Raw genomic sequence first — 17,676 nt, 5'->3', positions numbered from 1 at the left:
GCCAATCCTTTCCTGCTGGCTAACCTTGGGATCTAGATCACAGCCTTTGAAGTTATGCTTCAGTGTGTCTTAAAAGCATTTACTTAGGTACTTCTTGATTATTGGCCTCAATTTGTCTTAACAGTGAGGGCTTTTGAAATGATGATTTGCTCTAGGAGCTGTCTTGTTATGTATGAGTAGTGGTAAAGAAACTGTTATAACCATGCTGGTAGACATGGCCTTTTTCAGAGCATCGCTGGTGAAGATCCTGTCTACCTCATTGCTTAACCTTGAATATGCTTTTTAAAAAGGCCAGAGGAGCCATTCTGGAACCTATAGATATTAGTGCACATAGTGTTCAAGCAGTCTCTTCATGGCAGAATGCTTTAGAGAACGCCTACATTCTTTTCCTTTTATACAATTTTAGGTTAGGATTCCGGAATAAAAACATCATCATAATTACCATTATTGCTCTGTAGAGGACTAGTTATAACCACAATTTGTAGTGAACATGTCTTGGTTTAAATGATGCCATGTTGCTTCTAACATAGTCTCCTCATCTCCAAAATGAGGAGCTTTTTTAATTTAGTTGAAAAAGTATCTTGAGCAGTTGGTATAAATCTTGGGGCTTACGTATACTTTGTTTAGATTGTTCTAATCAGATATTGTCTTAGAGTTCAAGATTCTTAAAGGTCAGTATCTTTCTTTCCCTTTTACCTACCCACTGTGGAACATAGTAAACAATAGCCAGTCAGAATTTGAAGCTTGCAGTTTTCATTTAATTTAATTTTTGCTCTTTAAAGAAAAATAAATGCCATCAACAGATAATAGAATAATGTCTTCCCGATTACTACTGATCTTAAATGAAATTTTAGATCATGTGCCTTTCTCTTTTATGAGAATTAAAGATTGGATATATAGAATCACAAGTTGCTCAGGACTCTGAAGGAGAGTGACTTACTCTTGATAAAGCTTTTATTTGGAGGGCTAGGCACAGGATAGGAAGCCTTTTTTTTTTTTTTTGTATATACATTTTCACCAAACAAAATGAATTTATAAGCGTATATAGCAACCATGAAAAAGTGAGAAATAGAAAAGTTCCTAGCCAACCAGTGTCATTTAGGGGATGGAATACAATATTTCTTAATACCCAGCGCTGGTGAAGATAGGGAATAGGTAACTCTTCTATATTCAAGTGTTAGGATAATCAGAAAACTCCGATTGTAATGTGTGCATATCTTCTGACCCAGCAAGTCTGCTTTTTGGATTTTATCTAACAGAAATTCTCATGCAACTTTGTAGAAATATAATTACTGATGTTTATTGCAGAATTATTTATTTTTTAGTTAATGATTTTTTGTGAATAAAGTGATTTTCATTAATAAGCATATTTCTGCATCACAAATATAGCTAGGAACTTGGTATTTAATGGATTTCAGAATTGTTTTAATATTAAAGTGCAAGCAACTTCTGTTTTTATGCTTTTTGTATTTCTATTTTTTCTGAAATAAAAACATATTAGATATATAATGGGAAAAAGTGATATTTTAAAATTTGGACATTAAGAGAGGGAAAATGTCATTTTGTGTTCATTTAATCCCCATCCTAGCCTGACAACGTGACTGGTCCTGATGAAGACAGAATAAATGGAAATTTACTGGAAACCCCTCATTATATTATACTCTCTTCCCCATTAGTAGTGAAGTAGTTACGTGGACTACTATTACCATTTGATAACAGACCTGTTTCTAATTTACGGGTACATTTTTCAAATATTTTTATTGCAAAATGGTAAATTTCTTTCAAGAATTATTGTCAGTTTCTATTTCCATCACAGTATGTTATGAATTTGCCATTTTGCTGTTCTCGCATCATTACTACATAATAAAATTTTAAAATAAACTCATTATTTGTTTTCTGATAATGAAAACTATAATTTATTGTTGAAATGTGGAAAATACAGAAAAAGACTTTGGCATGCATGCATGCACGCGCACACACGCACACGCGCTCTTGTAATTCCTCCACCCAGCAGCACTAACATTTTGGCGTATGATGCATTTTCTTTTCTAATCTTATATGTGTTTGTTGGATTTTGGCTGCACGTTGCTAGAATTTACTTGGAATGGCAGAGGAGCTACATTACTTGTGTGTAGTAGCTTCCTCCGTTGTTAAGTAGTGCTCATTCTTCTGCGTCACTATTGTTATCTTTGCTCTTTCTAGGTTGGTTGGTTTGTTTTTAAATATGTGAGAAATATGGTTGGGAAATGAATGATGGAGCAGCAAAAGGGGAGGACAGTTAAATTAAGAAAGCGCATGCAAAAATTAATCCATGTGTTAAAGATTTCTTAAGATCGTGAAGATATTCTATGGTTTCTTGAAGTTTTACTGTTTCACCTTCTGTATTTAAGTTTGTTGTATGTATATGGTATGAAGAGAGGGGTCAGTTAGGAAATTAAGTTTAAATATTTATATCATCAAAAACATCAAATACCTAGGAATAAATCTAAAGAAAAATTTGTAAAAAAGGGGAAAGGGGAAGATGTGCAGAAACTCTACATAGAAACTACAAAGTATTGCTGAAGGAATTAAAGATGAGTAAACGCAGGGGTAGTAAATAAGTAAATGCATAGACAGTATGTCAGTTTTTCCCAAATTGATCCAAAGATTCAAATACAGTTCCAAAGAAAAGCTCAGCAGGGTGTGTGTGTGTGTGTGCGCGTGCGCGCGTGCGTGTGTGTGTGTAAATTGAGAAACTACAAAATTTATGGGAATAGAAAGGATCAAGAACAGTGAAAACAAGGCATTTTCAAAGCATCGTTTGGGTACTCCTGGGAGTCCCCCGAGACCCTTTAAGGGCTTTGTGAGATCAAAACTATTTTCATAACATTAAGGTGTTATTTGCCTTTTCCCTGCGTTGGTTTTGCAAAAGCAAAAAGCATATGCAAAAGCAATGGTGGATAAACCACTGGCACCTTAGTACCAATCAAGGCAGTGGCACGAGACCATGCTATAGTTTTCACTGTATTCTTCACTTATATTCATTTGCAATGAAAAAACAAAAACAAGTTTCACTGAAGAATGTTCTTGATAAAACACTAAAATTTATTGATTTTAATAAATCTTGATCTTTTATGTCTTTTTAAAATTTTTATTTAATTTTTAATTATTTCTTACATGTCTTTTTTAAAAAAATTAAGAGAAAGTTTACACAACATCAAAAATCCACACAATACCTTTTTCTTTTATTTAAAAAAAAGTTATTTATTATGGTACAGGGTACAATTCAGTGGCATTCAGTACATTAATTTTGTGCAACTGTCACCTCTACCTTGTTTCAAGAGATTATACATCTTTTTAATGTTCTGTGTGAAGAAATAGGAAGTATGCATAAATTACTTCTGCTGTATATGAAAGTGAGATGGTCATTTCGGGAAAAAACACCCAAATTTATGGTATTGTTTGAAATGTAAGCTGAACTAGCTGCGTTCTTCACAGAACATCATTTTTACTTGAAATAAGCACTGAAAGGCACTTCTTATTTAGACGTGAGTATTTCGTGGATGTCTTTTAAAAAAGAAGTGGACTTGTTAACTCAGGTGAAAATCTAGTCTGTTAAGCCAGACATTGAAGAGCTTTGCAAAAATGTAAAGTAATTTGACCGTTCACATTAATTTTTTTGTTTTAGAAATATAGTAATTGTTTGTAATGTTTTTCCTAATATGTAATGTTTATTTTTATTTTACATTAATTAGTAAGTGTTAAAATTTTTCTCAATTTTAATTTCTAACATGGTAAATATTGACAGGTAAAACCCACAAACACAAAAGCTCTTTGAGATCCTCAAATTTAGGAATGTAAAGAGATCTTGAAACTAAAACGTTTGAGAACCACTGACAAAATCAGTCTTAAAGAACAAAAATGTTAGAGGCTTTTATCATTAGATATTAAGACACTTGTATAGTTACAATAATTAAAGTAGGGTGATAATAATAAGTAGATTGAGAAATAAATTAGTGGAACAGAATAGAAAAGCCAGAATGGACCCACATATATAATACAACTTGATATTTGATGACAGTACTGCTGCAATGTAGTGGGGAAGGGTGATCTTTTTGGGAAATGGTGCCAAGTAAGTTGGGTGGCCATAGGGGAAAATAAATGAAGACTTCCCCCACCGCTTTTTGTTTTCTTTTTCCTCCCTTGCTATTTTTTGTTGACAAAGTGAGAGGTTTGTTTCTTAATGTTTGGATTTTACTGATTTTATTTCTGTGGTGTCCTTTACCAGGTCCCTCTCTCCCTTGTATTTCTCATGAATTAATTGGTCATTAGATAGAGAGGATGCGGTTCAGTTTTCTTACTTCCTCCCTCCATTCCTTCAGAGAAAAGGGAGGTGCAAGAGACAAAAACTTTTTCATAGGTGGTATATATATCAGGTATATAATATTTCTTTTCTTAATGTCACTAACATTTAACAGTTATTGCCTAGGGATCTATTAAATCATAGTTGTTAGAGAGTGTTGATATTCTAATTAACTGTTCCTTCATATACTAGTTGGAAGAATTCTGTTTTTTGGTTTTGATTCTTAATTTTAGGGATTTTTTTTGTATCATAATGACATTGGTTAATGAAATTCAGTAAGTTTCAAGTGTACAATTCAACAGTAAGGCACTGCCCATAGTTACATTTTTTCTTTCACCACATATTTGACCCTTTTTACTCCATCTACCTCTCCCACCCCCCACCTTCTGGTAATCACTAGTCTATTGTCCATGTCCATGAGTTTCTATTTGTTTGTCCTGTTTATTTGTTGCTTTTAGATTTATATCCGACATATAAGTGATATCATGTGGTTTTCAACTTTTTCTGTTTGGCTTATTTCACTTAGCTTGATTTTCTCAACATCCATCCCTGGTGTCAAACTAAAAAGCTTTTGCACAGCAAAAGAAATTTTATATTTTATATATTAATGTATAATATTTTATATGCTATATTTTAATGTTTTATATTTTAATGGATAATATCTTACAGCAGAGGTCCTCAACTTTATTAGACTCAACCTCTTATGTATTTCTTAATACTTCTTTATTCTGAAATGAAATTCATAGATAATTTTATTACTGCACATGTTATGCATAACTTGGCTTGCTACTGAATTTTGGGTTGAAAATAATTTTCCCTCTAAATATAAAGGGATTAACCATTGTCCTCACACATCTATTGTCATTGAACTGTAGTTTTATATCACATGGATTCTACATACTTTGCATATTACCTGTTTTTTTCCCTCTCAAATTTTCTTAGAAATCGCTTATTCTTTGTATCCTGAAATTCAAGTGATACCGCAGTGGTGAGGTTATTTGGTAGACCATTTTAAATACCTGTCTTCCTTTATTGCCAGGAAAGTTTTTCCTAATATTTCTTTCATGTTTTTTCTCTTTCTAGTATTTCTATTGCTTGTATGTTAGATCTCCTGGATTTATTGCCTACTGTCCTTTTTATATTTTACGTTTTTGGTTCTGAGCTAAATCTTTGACTTTTATCTTCCAGCCCACTTAGTGACATTTTAATTTTGCCAATCATAATTCAAAATTTCAGGAGCTCTTTTTTGTCTCTTGAATGTTATTTTTCAGCACATGCTATTTTTCTTGTGAATGCAGTAAGTATCCTCACAAATCTTTTTACGAATTCTAATTTGTATTTTCAAAGTTCCCTTTTGTTGCTTAAATCACTCCTGTTTCCTCCAGGTTCAGTTTTTGATCTTTGATTTATTTTATTTTATTTTTTTTTGTACTCGTCTTTTGTGTTGTTGTCTTTTCTCAAATATTAGGTGATTCATAGCTGTCTGTTCTTACTTAAAATCAAGGGAATAATAGCAAGGCCAACCAGAAGCTCCCTTTATGTGGGCAGACTTTGCTGGTAGGCTTCCTGTAAGAATGTGGAGCTGGCTATTCTAGGTCCTATTCTTACTGGAATTTCTTTGGGTGTCTGCTAGGTAAATCAGTTCTGTTCCCTAGAATCAGTTCTCTTTATGAATATTTCGGGCTTCGGTTCTTAATTATTTTATCTAAGTGTATTAGCTAAAACCACCAATGCCCTGTTTAATAGTAATGTATGTAGTGGGCATTTGTGCCTTTTTCTTAATTTTAGTGGTTAAATGAAATGCTTATCCTGAACTTTGGTTTACATTGCTCAGTCTCTTAATCTGTCTTTGTCTTCCATAATTTTTTGGTAATTTTTCATATATTGATGGTCTCCACCTTATAGTGATTTTAGGTTCTTTTGTTTCTAATTCTCATGCTATCATTTTAAAGAGATCCTAGGAAAGAGGAAATAAACACATGGGCTTTGCCTGTCATTTAATTCATTATTATTCTGTCGAGACTAAAAATATTATCTTTATTCTGTTGAGACTAAAAATATTATCTTACCTCCTCACCATTGGAATGCTTTAAACTTCTTTCAATTAGGTCACTGAATAAAAATACATTACAATGTTGGGATCTGTCTCTGAAATGGAGTTATCAAACTAATTTGGAAGTGCTGTATTAACTCTCATAAGTTATTTAACATGGAAAAAAAATTTCCATCCATTTTCAAAAGCCATAATTTGAAAAAATTTTTGATTCATGTTTTACCTAAAGCAATTAATATTTAGAGGTAGACTTATTCTTTAGATGGTCATACATATCAAAAACTAGTAAATGGACAGAAAATGCCTAACTATAAGCAGAGGTTTTTTTAATCAAAAAATGTTCCAAAGACTGCAAAGCTATAGTTCGTAGGTGGGAGTTGATGGGAATAGATTGCCGAAGTGAGTTTATTGTGAATTATGGTGTACCTGGTTTGGGTGAATACTTGGAGTAACCTGGGATCCAAAAGCAGTGGATGGTAGAGCAGTCCTTTTTGTTGTCTGGATCACAGAAAACTGATTAGCCCCTTCTCTTTTTAAAAATTTAAACACTTTTGGGAGATATGTAGTATATTGACATGGGTTCAGAAATCAAATATGGGTTATACAATAAAATGTCTCACTTCTGTACAGTCTTCCAGCCCATTAATGTTTCTAGAATCTTATTTTTATAAAACAAAATTCAACTGAGTAAATTCGAAGTTGTAGTTGGCCTTATTAAATGATTCATGAGTTGGGCAGTATTCTTTCTGGCAAACAGAAGGGAGCTTTGAGGGGCTTTACAAAATAGAAGGTTTTTATAGGCAGAAGGAGGGTGGGACAAGGAGGTTAAAAATGCATTATTTCAGGCAAGGTCACCTTGCCTTAGAGCAGGGGTCCCCAACCCCTAGGTACCAGTCAGTAGTAGCCTATTAAGAACCAAGCTGCACAGCAGGAGGTGATTGGTGTGAGCTAACAGTTTTGTCTATATTTGTAGCTGTTCCCCAGCACTAGTATCACCACCTCAGTTCCACCTCAGATCATCAGGCATTAGATTCCCATGGGAGCACTGATCTCTGGTGCCAAAAAGGTTGTGGACCACTGCCTTAGAAGAAGGCAGGGGATTTTATTAGGATTACTTCATTAGTGTTGATCAAGAAATTCTAGACTGATTGGTTTAAAATTCTCCTAAGATAGACAGAACCTGCAGTTAGTTAGGTATTAGGTATTAAGCCTTGGTGGAGTTTATCACAAGTGACTCCATTTTGGGTCTTTTGTTTCTTTTTAACATTTTGTATACTTCCAGAAGCTATATACTATACTATTTTATGTATGTATATGTGTTTGTATCTGTAAGTAAATTGTGGAGTAAATATGACACTTTTATGTTGTGCTTTTTAAATGAAACATCTTGGACATAGCTCCATATCAGATCATAAAGATCTGCCTCATTCTTTTCTATGGCTGTTTTATATTTCTAATTTATTTAATCCTGATTGATGGATATTTGGTTCATTTTATTCTTTTGCTGTGAAAATTAATACTGTAAAGTAAACTTGCATGGGTCCTTTCACACATGTGTGATTGTGAGGATATGTACAAAGTAAATTAAACTAAGTGAAATAGATGAAAATGTCCTAATTATGCTTTCTGGATTTTGTATTTCTTCCTTCATATTTCTGTGTTGATCAAAGCAAGGAGATTCAAATGAAAGGATTTATAATTTGTAAATTTAATTTATGATTTGTCTGTTGAGAACTTTTTTGTTATCTTCAGAGAAAACAATTTTAAAAAACAATTTTAAAAAAGATAGTAATGCTAACTTTTAAGTATGTAATAAAATAGTACTCAAGTTGAATTTAGTAGTCTCTAGTTGACTATTAATGTTAAAAAACTTATTTGTAATCAAATCTTTTTAAAAAATTCTAATAAAGGCAGTTTTCTTGGTTTTTGTAAACAAAATTTGAATTAGCCAAAAGGGCACTACTGCTGACTATAAATAGAGCTACTTAAGTGAATTTAACATATAGAAGTTAATTACTCAGTGTGCTCTAGGTTTATAAGATTGCTAGTAGGAGAATTAGAGAAAAAATACAGTAAGTGGAGAAAAATCATATTACAGTTTAACATTTTAAAGTCTACATGTTTAGCACACTTTTTCTTGAAATGTATTTATAAGTTTTCCTTTGAAATGATCAGTTCATCCCTATCAAATTGACATATTTCCTTCTCCAACTCAAATCACAATGCAGAAGAGCTCTAGGCTAGATGAACGTATATCCTACATGTTGTCCCGAGTACTGGTGTTCCACTTGATTGTGGGAATGCCTGAGATTTTCCTGGTAATCAAAACAATTTGTTTGTCATCCTGTTCTTGAGAATAGGAACCTCCTAATACTTCCTGCCTTTTGGATATTTCAGTTTCTCATAGCTATAAAAGGGAAAAGTGGCACCAAGAAAAAGATTTTTTTCCCCTCTCGAATTAATCTTTGACAGTTTTTTTTTCATATTTGTTATCAAATCTCCGGAATCATGGATTAAAGTCTTGTTCTTTTGGTACTCTCCACATGCCATAGACATAATGATCTTTCCAAAACACTCCTTGTCATTTTTCTTCACAAAATCTACATTAAGCCCGAACTTCTCTTCTTTGCTTTTCATTCCTCCACCTTACCTACTAAAACAGGTATTCCAGTTTTTTGGGGGGAGGAGGGGGTTGGAGTGAGGGGGGACTCTTTTTTTAATTTTCACTTCTTAATATCTGTTAAAGCAATATTAACAGGAAATATATCTTTGAATAGAATGTTTAAAGGTTTCCAGATTCCTTTCTCTTCTTTGTTCTCCTTTTTATAATTCAAAGAATCATAAAATCATGTTCTTTCAATTACATAGGCAGTCCTTAAATGTTTGTTACTAAGCTATAGTTAAGAAAACCATGGTTCAACAACTCTATAATGTAACACAGTGGTTTTTATCCAGGGGCAGTGTTGTCTCCTGGGGGACAACATTTGGCAAAGTCTGGACAGTTTGGGTAGTCACCACTAGGTGTGTAGAGGCCAGAAATGCTACTAAACATCCTACATGTCCAGAACAGCCCCCACAGCAAAGAATTATCTGGTTCCAAATGTTAATAAGGCCAAGGTTGAGAAAACCGGACATAGAGTCATCATAAATCATCCTTGCCCCCTTAGTATGTATTGTATTCACACGAATTTGTGCACTTTATCTAATTAGGATCCCTCCTTTTACTTTAAATTTTATTTAAAAAAAAAATATATATGTATATGTATAGCTGTCTAATAATACTGAGCAATCATATGCTTAGTTTCCCTTCTGCAGTCATTTTCAACTTCTCTGACAGTGGCTTCTGCGTGTTTACCGTTTTTATACTGCTGCTATTAATTTTTCAATTTTAGAAATCTCTTCACTTTCTCTTCTCTTGCCTGTTTCCAGTATATCACAACTTTTAACTTAATAATCAGTCTTTGTATTTTATGAACATGTAAATATTCCCTCACATAATCTTCTCGTACAATCTTTTGTTTTTCTTGGAGTATAATGATTGTTTTGCCTTTTCTTTTCGATTAGTCACCTAAAATGTAAAGAAACTTTTAGTCCTTGATTATCTGAAAATGTTTTTCACAGTTGGCTGGAGATTTGTTTAGGCATATAGTTCTGGTTTGGAAATAATTTCCTTCAGAATTTTGAATCTTTTGTCCTATCTTACAGTGTTGCTGTTGAGAGTTGTAATTTTCTGAAAGCATTTTGGGTCTCTGAACTTCATTTTTTTTTTTTTAATTTCGTTGTTCATTGTATTCAGTGGATGAAATGCTGTATAAAACTATTTGTTGAATTTCCAGTCACAGAACCTAACATGGTTTTTATATGAAAAAATCTTTAGAATCTAGAGCAAATATAAGACTCATAAGGCCAATGAGAAAAATGCCTTTTTTTGATGAAAAAATAATGGCTTTCTTTGAACAAGGACAGTGTAAAGTCAGAGTCTGCATCTGTAGCGCTGGCATTCCAAATTCAGTGAGCCTAAGGATCACCTAGTGGTGCTTGTCAAACATGTGGATTCTTTTATCCTTCACCCAAGATACTTGGATTCAATCAGTCTGGTGTAGCACTAAGAAATTTGCATTTTTCCAAATAGGGATGGTGGTCCTGAACCATTTTACAAGCTGCAGTTGTGTGAAACTGCAGGCAGTGTGGAAAGGGATGCTAATTTAAACTTTCTCTTTTCTTGCTAATACGAATTGGTAACATCTTTAGATAAAATAAATATATAACCTGTATGTACGTTTTTACATATGGTTTTTGAGTCTATGAGATTATGCTGGACATCGTGTTAAGCAAATAAGCTGATCAGCACCTGCCATTAAACATGGGACTGTGTTGTGTTGTAATTATTTATTCATGTCTCTGTCCCAGCATCCAGCACAGTCTTTGAAACAGTATGTTGTTAAGAACTTTTTGAATGATCTGTAGAAAAGCAGAATGAATAATTATATCAGCCTGGAATGATCTTTCTTTGTATTTGGTCTTTGACATGTTTTAAATCATCATGTTTGGGTATCTTATTAGGATTAAGGTATTGCGGAAGAGAATAATTAGGATCATTGCTTAGGATTCAGCATAAATCAATCAGGTTATCTTTATTCAGAGTTTGATAATAGTTTCTTTGTTTGGGGTTAGCTTAAAATTTATTGTGTGTGTTTATCTCTGAGCCAGCATTTGTTTGGTATTAAGGAAGACAACACTTTAAATCTCTTTAAAACTATTTTTTATCAACAACTCTGGGCATGTGGTTCATGTGTTAATTACATATTTATATTAACTTCATAAAATAATCCTGACTCAGCCTCCTACTTTGTTAGCTGTTAGCTGTTTATATGTATGTATATATGTATGTATGTATGTGTGTGCGTGTGCATATATATGTATATATATATGGACATTTTAAGTTTTGGATTTTTATTTCTAATTTGAGAAGAACTACAATATAGCTACCATAAAGATAATTTAAAAACTAAAATTCCCTATTATCCTTTCATCTTTCCATAAAACCTGTATTCTCAAAAATAATTTATATTTTAGATTGGCTAACATATCCTATTGATTTTTTTTAATCATGTGCCTCTAAAACAGTATAACTAGTGTTTTATCTCCTAATATAATTATGAACATAATAGTTTAATGATTCAGCTTAAATTCTCGTCATTTCAGACAGTATAGAGACTTTAAGTATGCTATATTGTTTATATGAATTTTCAGCGTCTGTTAACCCTTAAAATTCAAGTGACTATTAAAGAAAGTGATATCTATGTTTTGGGGTGTGGCCCTGGCTGTTTATTAAGTGGTATCTATTAAAATAACATTTAGCAACTTTTGCTCCGCCCTTTAGAAAAACTCTAGTAACATATATGAATAAAATATATTATAAAAACAAAACCTTTGTAACTCTTGGTAACCTAAATAGAGATTTGACAGGATAATAGAGAAATACCACATGTTCTCAGAGAAATTTTTGAAGTGACATTAACGTAAGGTGATTTTCTGAGAGGAAATTTTTTTTTTTTTTAAGGAAATTTTATTTTTAATTTAAGGAAAAAAACATTGCAAAATGTTGAGAGAACTGTAATTTTTTTCCTTTGAATTGTTTTTCACTGATAATTCAGCAGCAACTGCTTTTTTAGCTTTCTATTTAATGTATACGTGATGTGTTTGTTTTGCTTGGTATTTTGTGGGAAACAGTAATGAGCTTTGTTTAGAAAATCAGATGATGTTATGACATTTAGAAAATATTCTGTGAGCTGTGACCAATATTTATAACTCGAACAATCCAACAAAATTCTTCTGTCAAATTTGTAGCTGTATTGAATCTTCAAGCTAGTGAGGATCATTTTAAAAGTGCTTTTAATAAATACTTCTACCTGGGTAACCTTAATTTTTCTTAAGCCTAGGGAAGCCTTTTTTTTTTGTATAGACAGTCATTTTCAAACTCACGCCTAGGGCTTAGGATCAAAGGTAAATGCCATCAGACTTCAAGGTCTGTGAGCTTGTAGATTTTCAGTTTGCCCCTTGCTCTGTAGAAGTTCCTTGTGTTTAAATTTTAACTAGTCTTTGAAGCAATTTCGATAAAGGTAAGTTAGTTAATCTGATATGAATGTGTATTATTTTTTGGTTCTCATATGCAGTGGCTTCTTTAAAAATCTGAAGATTATTTTAGGCACTGGTTTTCATAGTTTGCATAATGTCTCTGTATGAAAAATATAAAATCACCTCGTATTTATTCTTTGTAGACTTGGAAACTGTCTTAATCTGAAGGTTTCATCGTACTCTTTTTTTTCCTTGAATAATTAGAAAATACCTATAAAGTGTTTTATGTTATAAAGGTTTACTTCTTCACACCATTCCTTCCACAGATTAACCTCCCAAAAAACATCTACAAAGACAGGTAAGTTTTAGGATTACAATACCAGGATAGTAAAGCCAGCCTAAGTATATATACATTTATATATATTCCTAACTGCCATTTGGTTTCTTAATACTTTACATTTTAAATGTTCCTTATTTTGTATATTTTGTATATGTCATCACTGTGAAGGTGAAGTAGCCTTTCTGACATTTATTTGTTCACTCTTCCCCTCTTTCAACAGGGGAAAATGCAGTGTTGCCCTTCTCAATGAGACAGAGTCAGTATTGTCATATCTTGATAAAGAGGTAATTCATAATTATACTTGTTTTTTGTTTTTCTCCTTTATTTCACATGAAGCCCATACCTTTAAATTTATTTCTTGTACCAAATTATTGCACCACAATAGCAGTATTATAGTAAAAGTATAGTGACTGGAATGCATTTGGGTAATTTGATTTTTATTGTTAACTGCAATAAGAGTTGGCAGAAACTCTTGTGTCTGTCTCTCTTTTTTCAGTTGATAATGGAAGGCTTTATAAAGTATAGCACATGATTTAGTTGCTAGTAGAAGAAATATTTTTGGCTTTTTGAAAAAGTTGCTTTACTTTGTCCTCTTCTCCATTTCTTTTTGTTTTTGTCGTTGTTTTTAAATAAATAGCTTCTTTTTCAGACTCTTTCCAGATGAGAATTTACCATTGGTGGTCTGCTTTCTTTCCTGGAACCCTAATAAACTTTGTCAAGTAAAAATCTTTCTGGAAACTTCAACAAGAAACATTTTTAACATTTTAACATTTTTTTAGCAAGTTGAATTAGAGCATGTGCTTCAGTGAAGGAGGAAATTCTTATAAACAATGCTTTATGTTATGTACAGTTTTATGTGACTTATTAACATTTGTATTATGGAAAAATGTTTTACTGCTGATGATGTTTCAGTATTTAACCTTTATAGTTTCGTGGTATTTTTATTTCCCCAATTCTTTATTTTTTATGTATATGTATTTTAAAGAATTAAAAGGACATTTTTTATCATAAGTATTGTCCTCTGATCTCAAATGAAGAAAACATAACCAAAAAGATAAATAAAAATAGGTAAAACTACTATATATTAGAAACTCTAATAAAGAAAACTAAAAGGAAATAAATATTCAAGGCAGAAAAAAGGCTCATAGTCTTTATGAAACTTATGCTTTTGAAATTTAGAAAAGAGGTTTGTAGAGTTTGTTTATCAGAATGGTCAGTAATAATATAGATAATGATAATGCTCAGAAATTAGCAGTAGTTCACAGAAGCAGAAATTAGCATTAGTTCACAGTGGATTTTATTGGGGTATTTGGCTGTTGAGAGTGGAATTTTTTCGAAAAGTGATGAATTTTGCCTTCTGCTTTGTTAGCAGTTTATATATGCTAAGGACTATTAGTAGGTGAAAATTGGTAAAGGTTTTGAGGATTTTTTTTCTCTATACTTGGTTTTTTTCATCACTTAGTCCTTTATCAATCTTTGTGATAGGAACCGCCCCCTGGCAGTGTATTTAAGGAAACTTTTTTTGGGGAGGGTGGGCAGAAAGCAATTTAGGAAAAACTTATATTTATATTCTTTATTCAATTTGAAAAATACTTTTGTGATTGAGATTTACTACTTTATCCATTATAAGATTGTTCTTGAAAAACTGGCATATTCGAAGATGGTAACTCAAAGGGCAACTTTCTAATCATCATTTTTTACTTTGTAACTCTCTGCGTTCTTGAAAATGACTGAATAAATATCTCTTAGAACACTTCTTTCCTCCTTTTTTTTTTTTTTTTACAACTTCTATTTTAACTAAAAACATTTTGAATATTTTCCCATATCTGTACATATAAATCTAGGGAGTCTAAGCAACCAACGTACGTGGCCCTAAATAATAATTTCATTTCATTTTACAGTAAAATATGGCAAAATCTTGTTTTTGTGGAATACTTACTAACATTTCACAAACTAAAAATGACCTGAGGTAGCTCCACTTTTAAAGCTGTTGGTGAGCCAGTGGCAATAGCTTTAGTTATCTATTAACATTCTTTGTTCTCCTGTCTTAAAAAACAAAGAAATAAGTCTGATTCCATAGGGACCCCCTCCCCATCAGCCTGTTAAGCAGGCTGCTTTATATGTTCTGCAGATTTTTCTTTTCCTTAGATAGCATTTTTTTACATGCATAAATTGTCACATATCAGTGTGACTTTTGAACAGTTTTACTATTTAATCTTTTCTACTGACTGCAACCCATGATTAAAACACAGTGCAGAATTTCTCACTGGATGGTATCTCCTTGTTGGTTTTCTCCTTTCCTGTTAATACAGTCTATAAGATCTTGAAAATAGAAAGTTTTGTACCAGACAGATTATCCCTTATTTGCAGTTCACTTGGCTGGGTCTTAGTAGAGTGCTGATGGTAAGGATAGATTCTTCCAGAGTATAAAACAGAGAACTCGTGCAGTAAGTGACTCTCGGAATCATAGTGGGAAACAGGGACGAGACTTTACTGGTTCAGATGACCTCCATTGGTTATACAGAGTTCAGCAAAGGACTGGTGGCCAGGTCATTTATCCATTGGGCTTAGTAACTAGGGCTTTTTTGTGTTTTAAGGCACCTGTCTCCAACCTTTTTGGCACCAGGGACCGGTTTCATGGAAGACAAGTTTTTCATGGACCCAGGCAGGAATGGTGGTGGCGGTGGTGATTTCGGGATGATTCAAGTGCATTACCTTTATTGTGCACTTTATTATTATTATATTGTAATATATAATGAAATAAGTATAGAACTCACTATAATGCGGAATCAGATGCCACCAGATGCAGCTGTGTAATTGAAGTACCTCAACTCACTTGCCACCATAAAGCCTGCCACCAGATGCAACTTAATTGTCTTTTTCCACTCACCGATTGGGTGTTTTTTTAAAATTCATTGATTTTTATTATGGTGACATTGGTTAAGATTTCTTTTTGTCACCACATATTTGACCCCTTTTCCCTGTCTACCTCCCCCTCCCCCTTTTCTGGTAACCACTAGTCTATTGTCCATGTTCATGAGTCTCAGTTTGTTTGTCCTGTTTGTTTGTTGCTTTTAGGTTTATTTTTATTTTTATTTTTTATTTTTTTATAGAATATTTTGTGATATTTATTGTTTATAAAATAATCAGTATTCTCTTTCATGAAACATAATTCTTAATACAAAAACACAAAATCTGTGTGTTAATTTTCTTAAAATATCTCTTTTTTAAAAAAGGAGCATTTAGATTAAATTTACTGAAATAAAGCACATTTCATTAAAATTACATTCAGACATTCTTGAAAGACACAGCATCACAGATCATCCTATGGCATACTGGTGCCAGATTCTGTGAGTTAATCCGCCACATATTTTAATGCTATAGAAATATGAGGCTGGTAAATGGAAATTTCATGAGTCGACAGCATAATCTTCCAAATATGTTATAAAAATTTCATTTTTTTTAAAAGGAAAGGTGATTTACTAGGAAATAAACTCATAAAAGCAAATTCTTCAAGTTTTATCAATTTTTTCCCCTATCAATATTTATATTTAATTTTATTCACATCAGTATCCAAATAAGGTCCATCCATACATTGCAATAGGCTGACAGATTTTTTTCAAAATTATTTATTTATTTAATTGAAGAAATGATTAAAATTTTTTTCCCCCCCTTCTACCTCCCCTCTGCTTTTAGGTTTATATCCCACATATAAGTGATATCATGTGGTTTTCAACTTTTCCTGTCTGGCTTATTTTGCTTAGCTTGATTATCTCGGGGTCCATCCAAGTTGTAGCAAATGGCAGGATTTCATCTCTTCTTCAATGGAATGGTACACAGTTTCCATTGTATATGTGCACTACAGCTTCTTTATCCAGTCATCTGCTGTAGGACACTTCGGTTGCTTCCATGTCCTGGCCACCATGAATAGTGCTACTATGAACATCAGTGTGCAAATATCTTTTCGGATATGTGTTTTGAAGTCTTTGGAGTAAATATCCAGTAGAGGGATTGCTGGATCATATGGTAGATCAATTCTTAGTCTTTTGAGGAATCTTCCTTACCACTTTCCATAATGTCTGTACCAATTTGCAGTCCCACCAGCAGTGTGTGAGTGTTCCTTTTTCTCCACATCCTCTCCAACACTTGTTATTACTTGTCCTGTTGACAACAGCTTTTCTAACAGGTATGAGATAGTAGCTCATTGTGGTTTTAATTTGCATTTCCCTAATAGCTAGCGATGTTGAGCATCTTCTCAAATATTTATTGGCCATTTGTATGTCCTTTAGGGAGAAGTGTCTGTTCAGGTCCTCTGCCCATTTTTTAACTGGATCGTTTGTTTTTTTGTCGTTATTGAGTCTTATGAGTTCTTTGTATATTTTGGATATTAGGCCCTTATCAGAGGCGTTGCTTGCAAATATTTTTTCCCATTCGGGTGGTTGTCTCTTTACCTTGTTGACAGTTTCTTTTGCTGAGCAGAAGCTTTTTAGTTTGTCGTAGTCCCATTCATTTATTTTTGCTTTTGCTTCCCTTGCCTTTGAGGTCAAATTCATAAAATCCTCTTTAAGTACAAGGTCCATGAGTTTAGTCCTTATATTTTCTTCTATGCATTTTGTTTCAGGTCTTATATTCAGGTCTTTAATATATTTTGAGTTAATTTTAGTGTGTAGTGATAGACAACAGTCTAGTTTCATTCTTTTGTAGGTGGCTTTTCAGTGTTCCCAGCGCCATTTATTGAAGAGGCTTTCCTTTCTCCACTATATATTTTTGGCTTTTTTGTTGAAAATTATTTGCCCATATAAACATAGGTTTACTTCTGGATTTACTCCTCTGGTCTGTGTGTCTGTTTTGCCGCCCATACCA

At 32.8% G+C, this 17,676-nt stretch overlaps 1 protein-coding gene across 2 annotated transcripts in view; it reads left to right on the top strand.

Moving 5' to 3' along the window:
• MTA3 (metastasis associated 1 family member 3) overlaps positions 1–17,676 on the top strand; it is a 113,232-nt gene that overhangs the window by 43,383 nt on the left and 52,173 nt on the right. For both annotated transcript variants that reach the window (XM_025045163.1, XM_025045162.1), the window contains exon 4: positions 13,034–13,097. In XM_025045163.1, coding sequence (XP_024900931.1) covers positions 13,034–13,097 — 64 coding nt within the window. The remainder of the gene's footprint in view (positions 1–13,033; positions 13,098–17,676) is intronic.

The sequence above is a fragment of the Pteropus alecto genome, unplaced genomic scaffold, assembly GCF_000325575.1.
Source record: "Pteropus alecto unplaced genomic scaffold, ASM32557v1 scaffold131, whole genome shotgun sequence".
Lineage (NCBI taxonomy): Eukaryota > Metazoa > Chordata > Mammalia > Chiroptera > Pteropodidae > Pteropus > Pteropus alecto.
The sequence above is the reverse complement of the archived record's forward strand: the minus strand, read 5'-3'. Positions and strand labels throughout refer to the sequence as shown.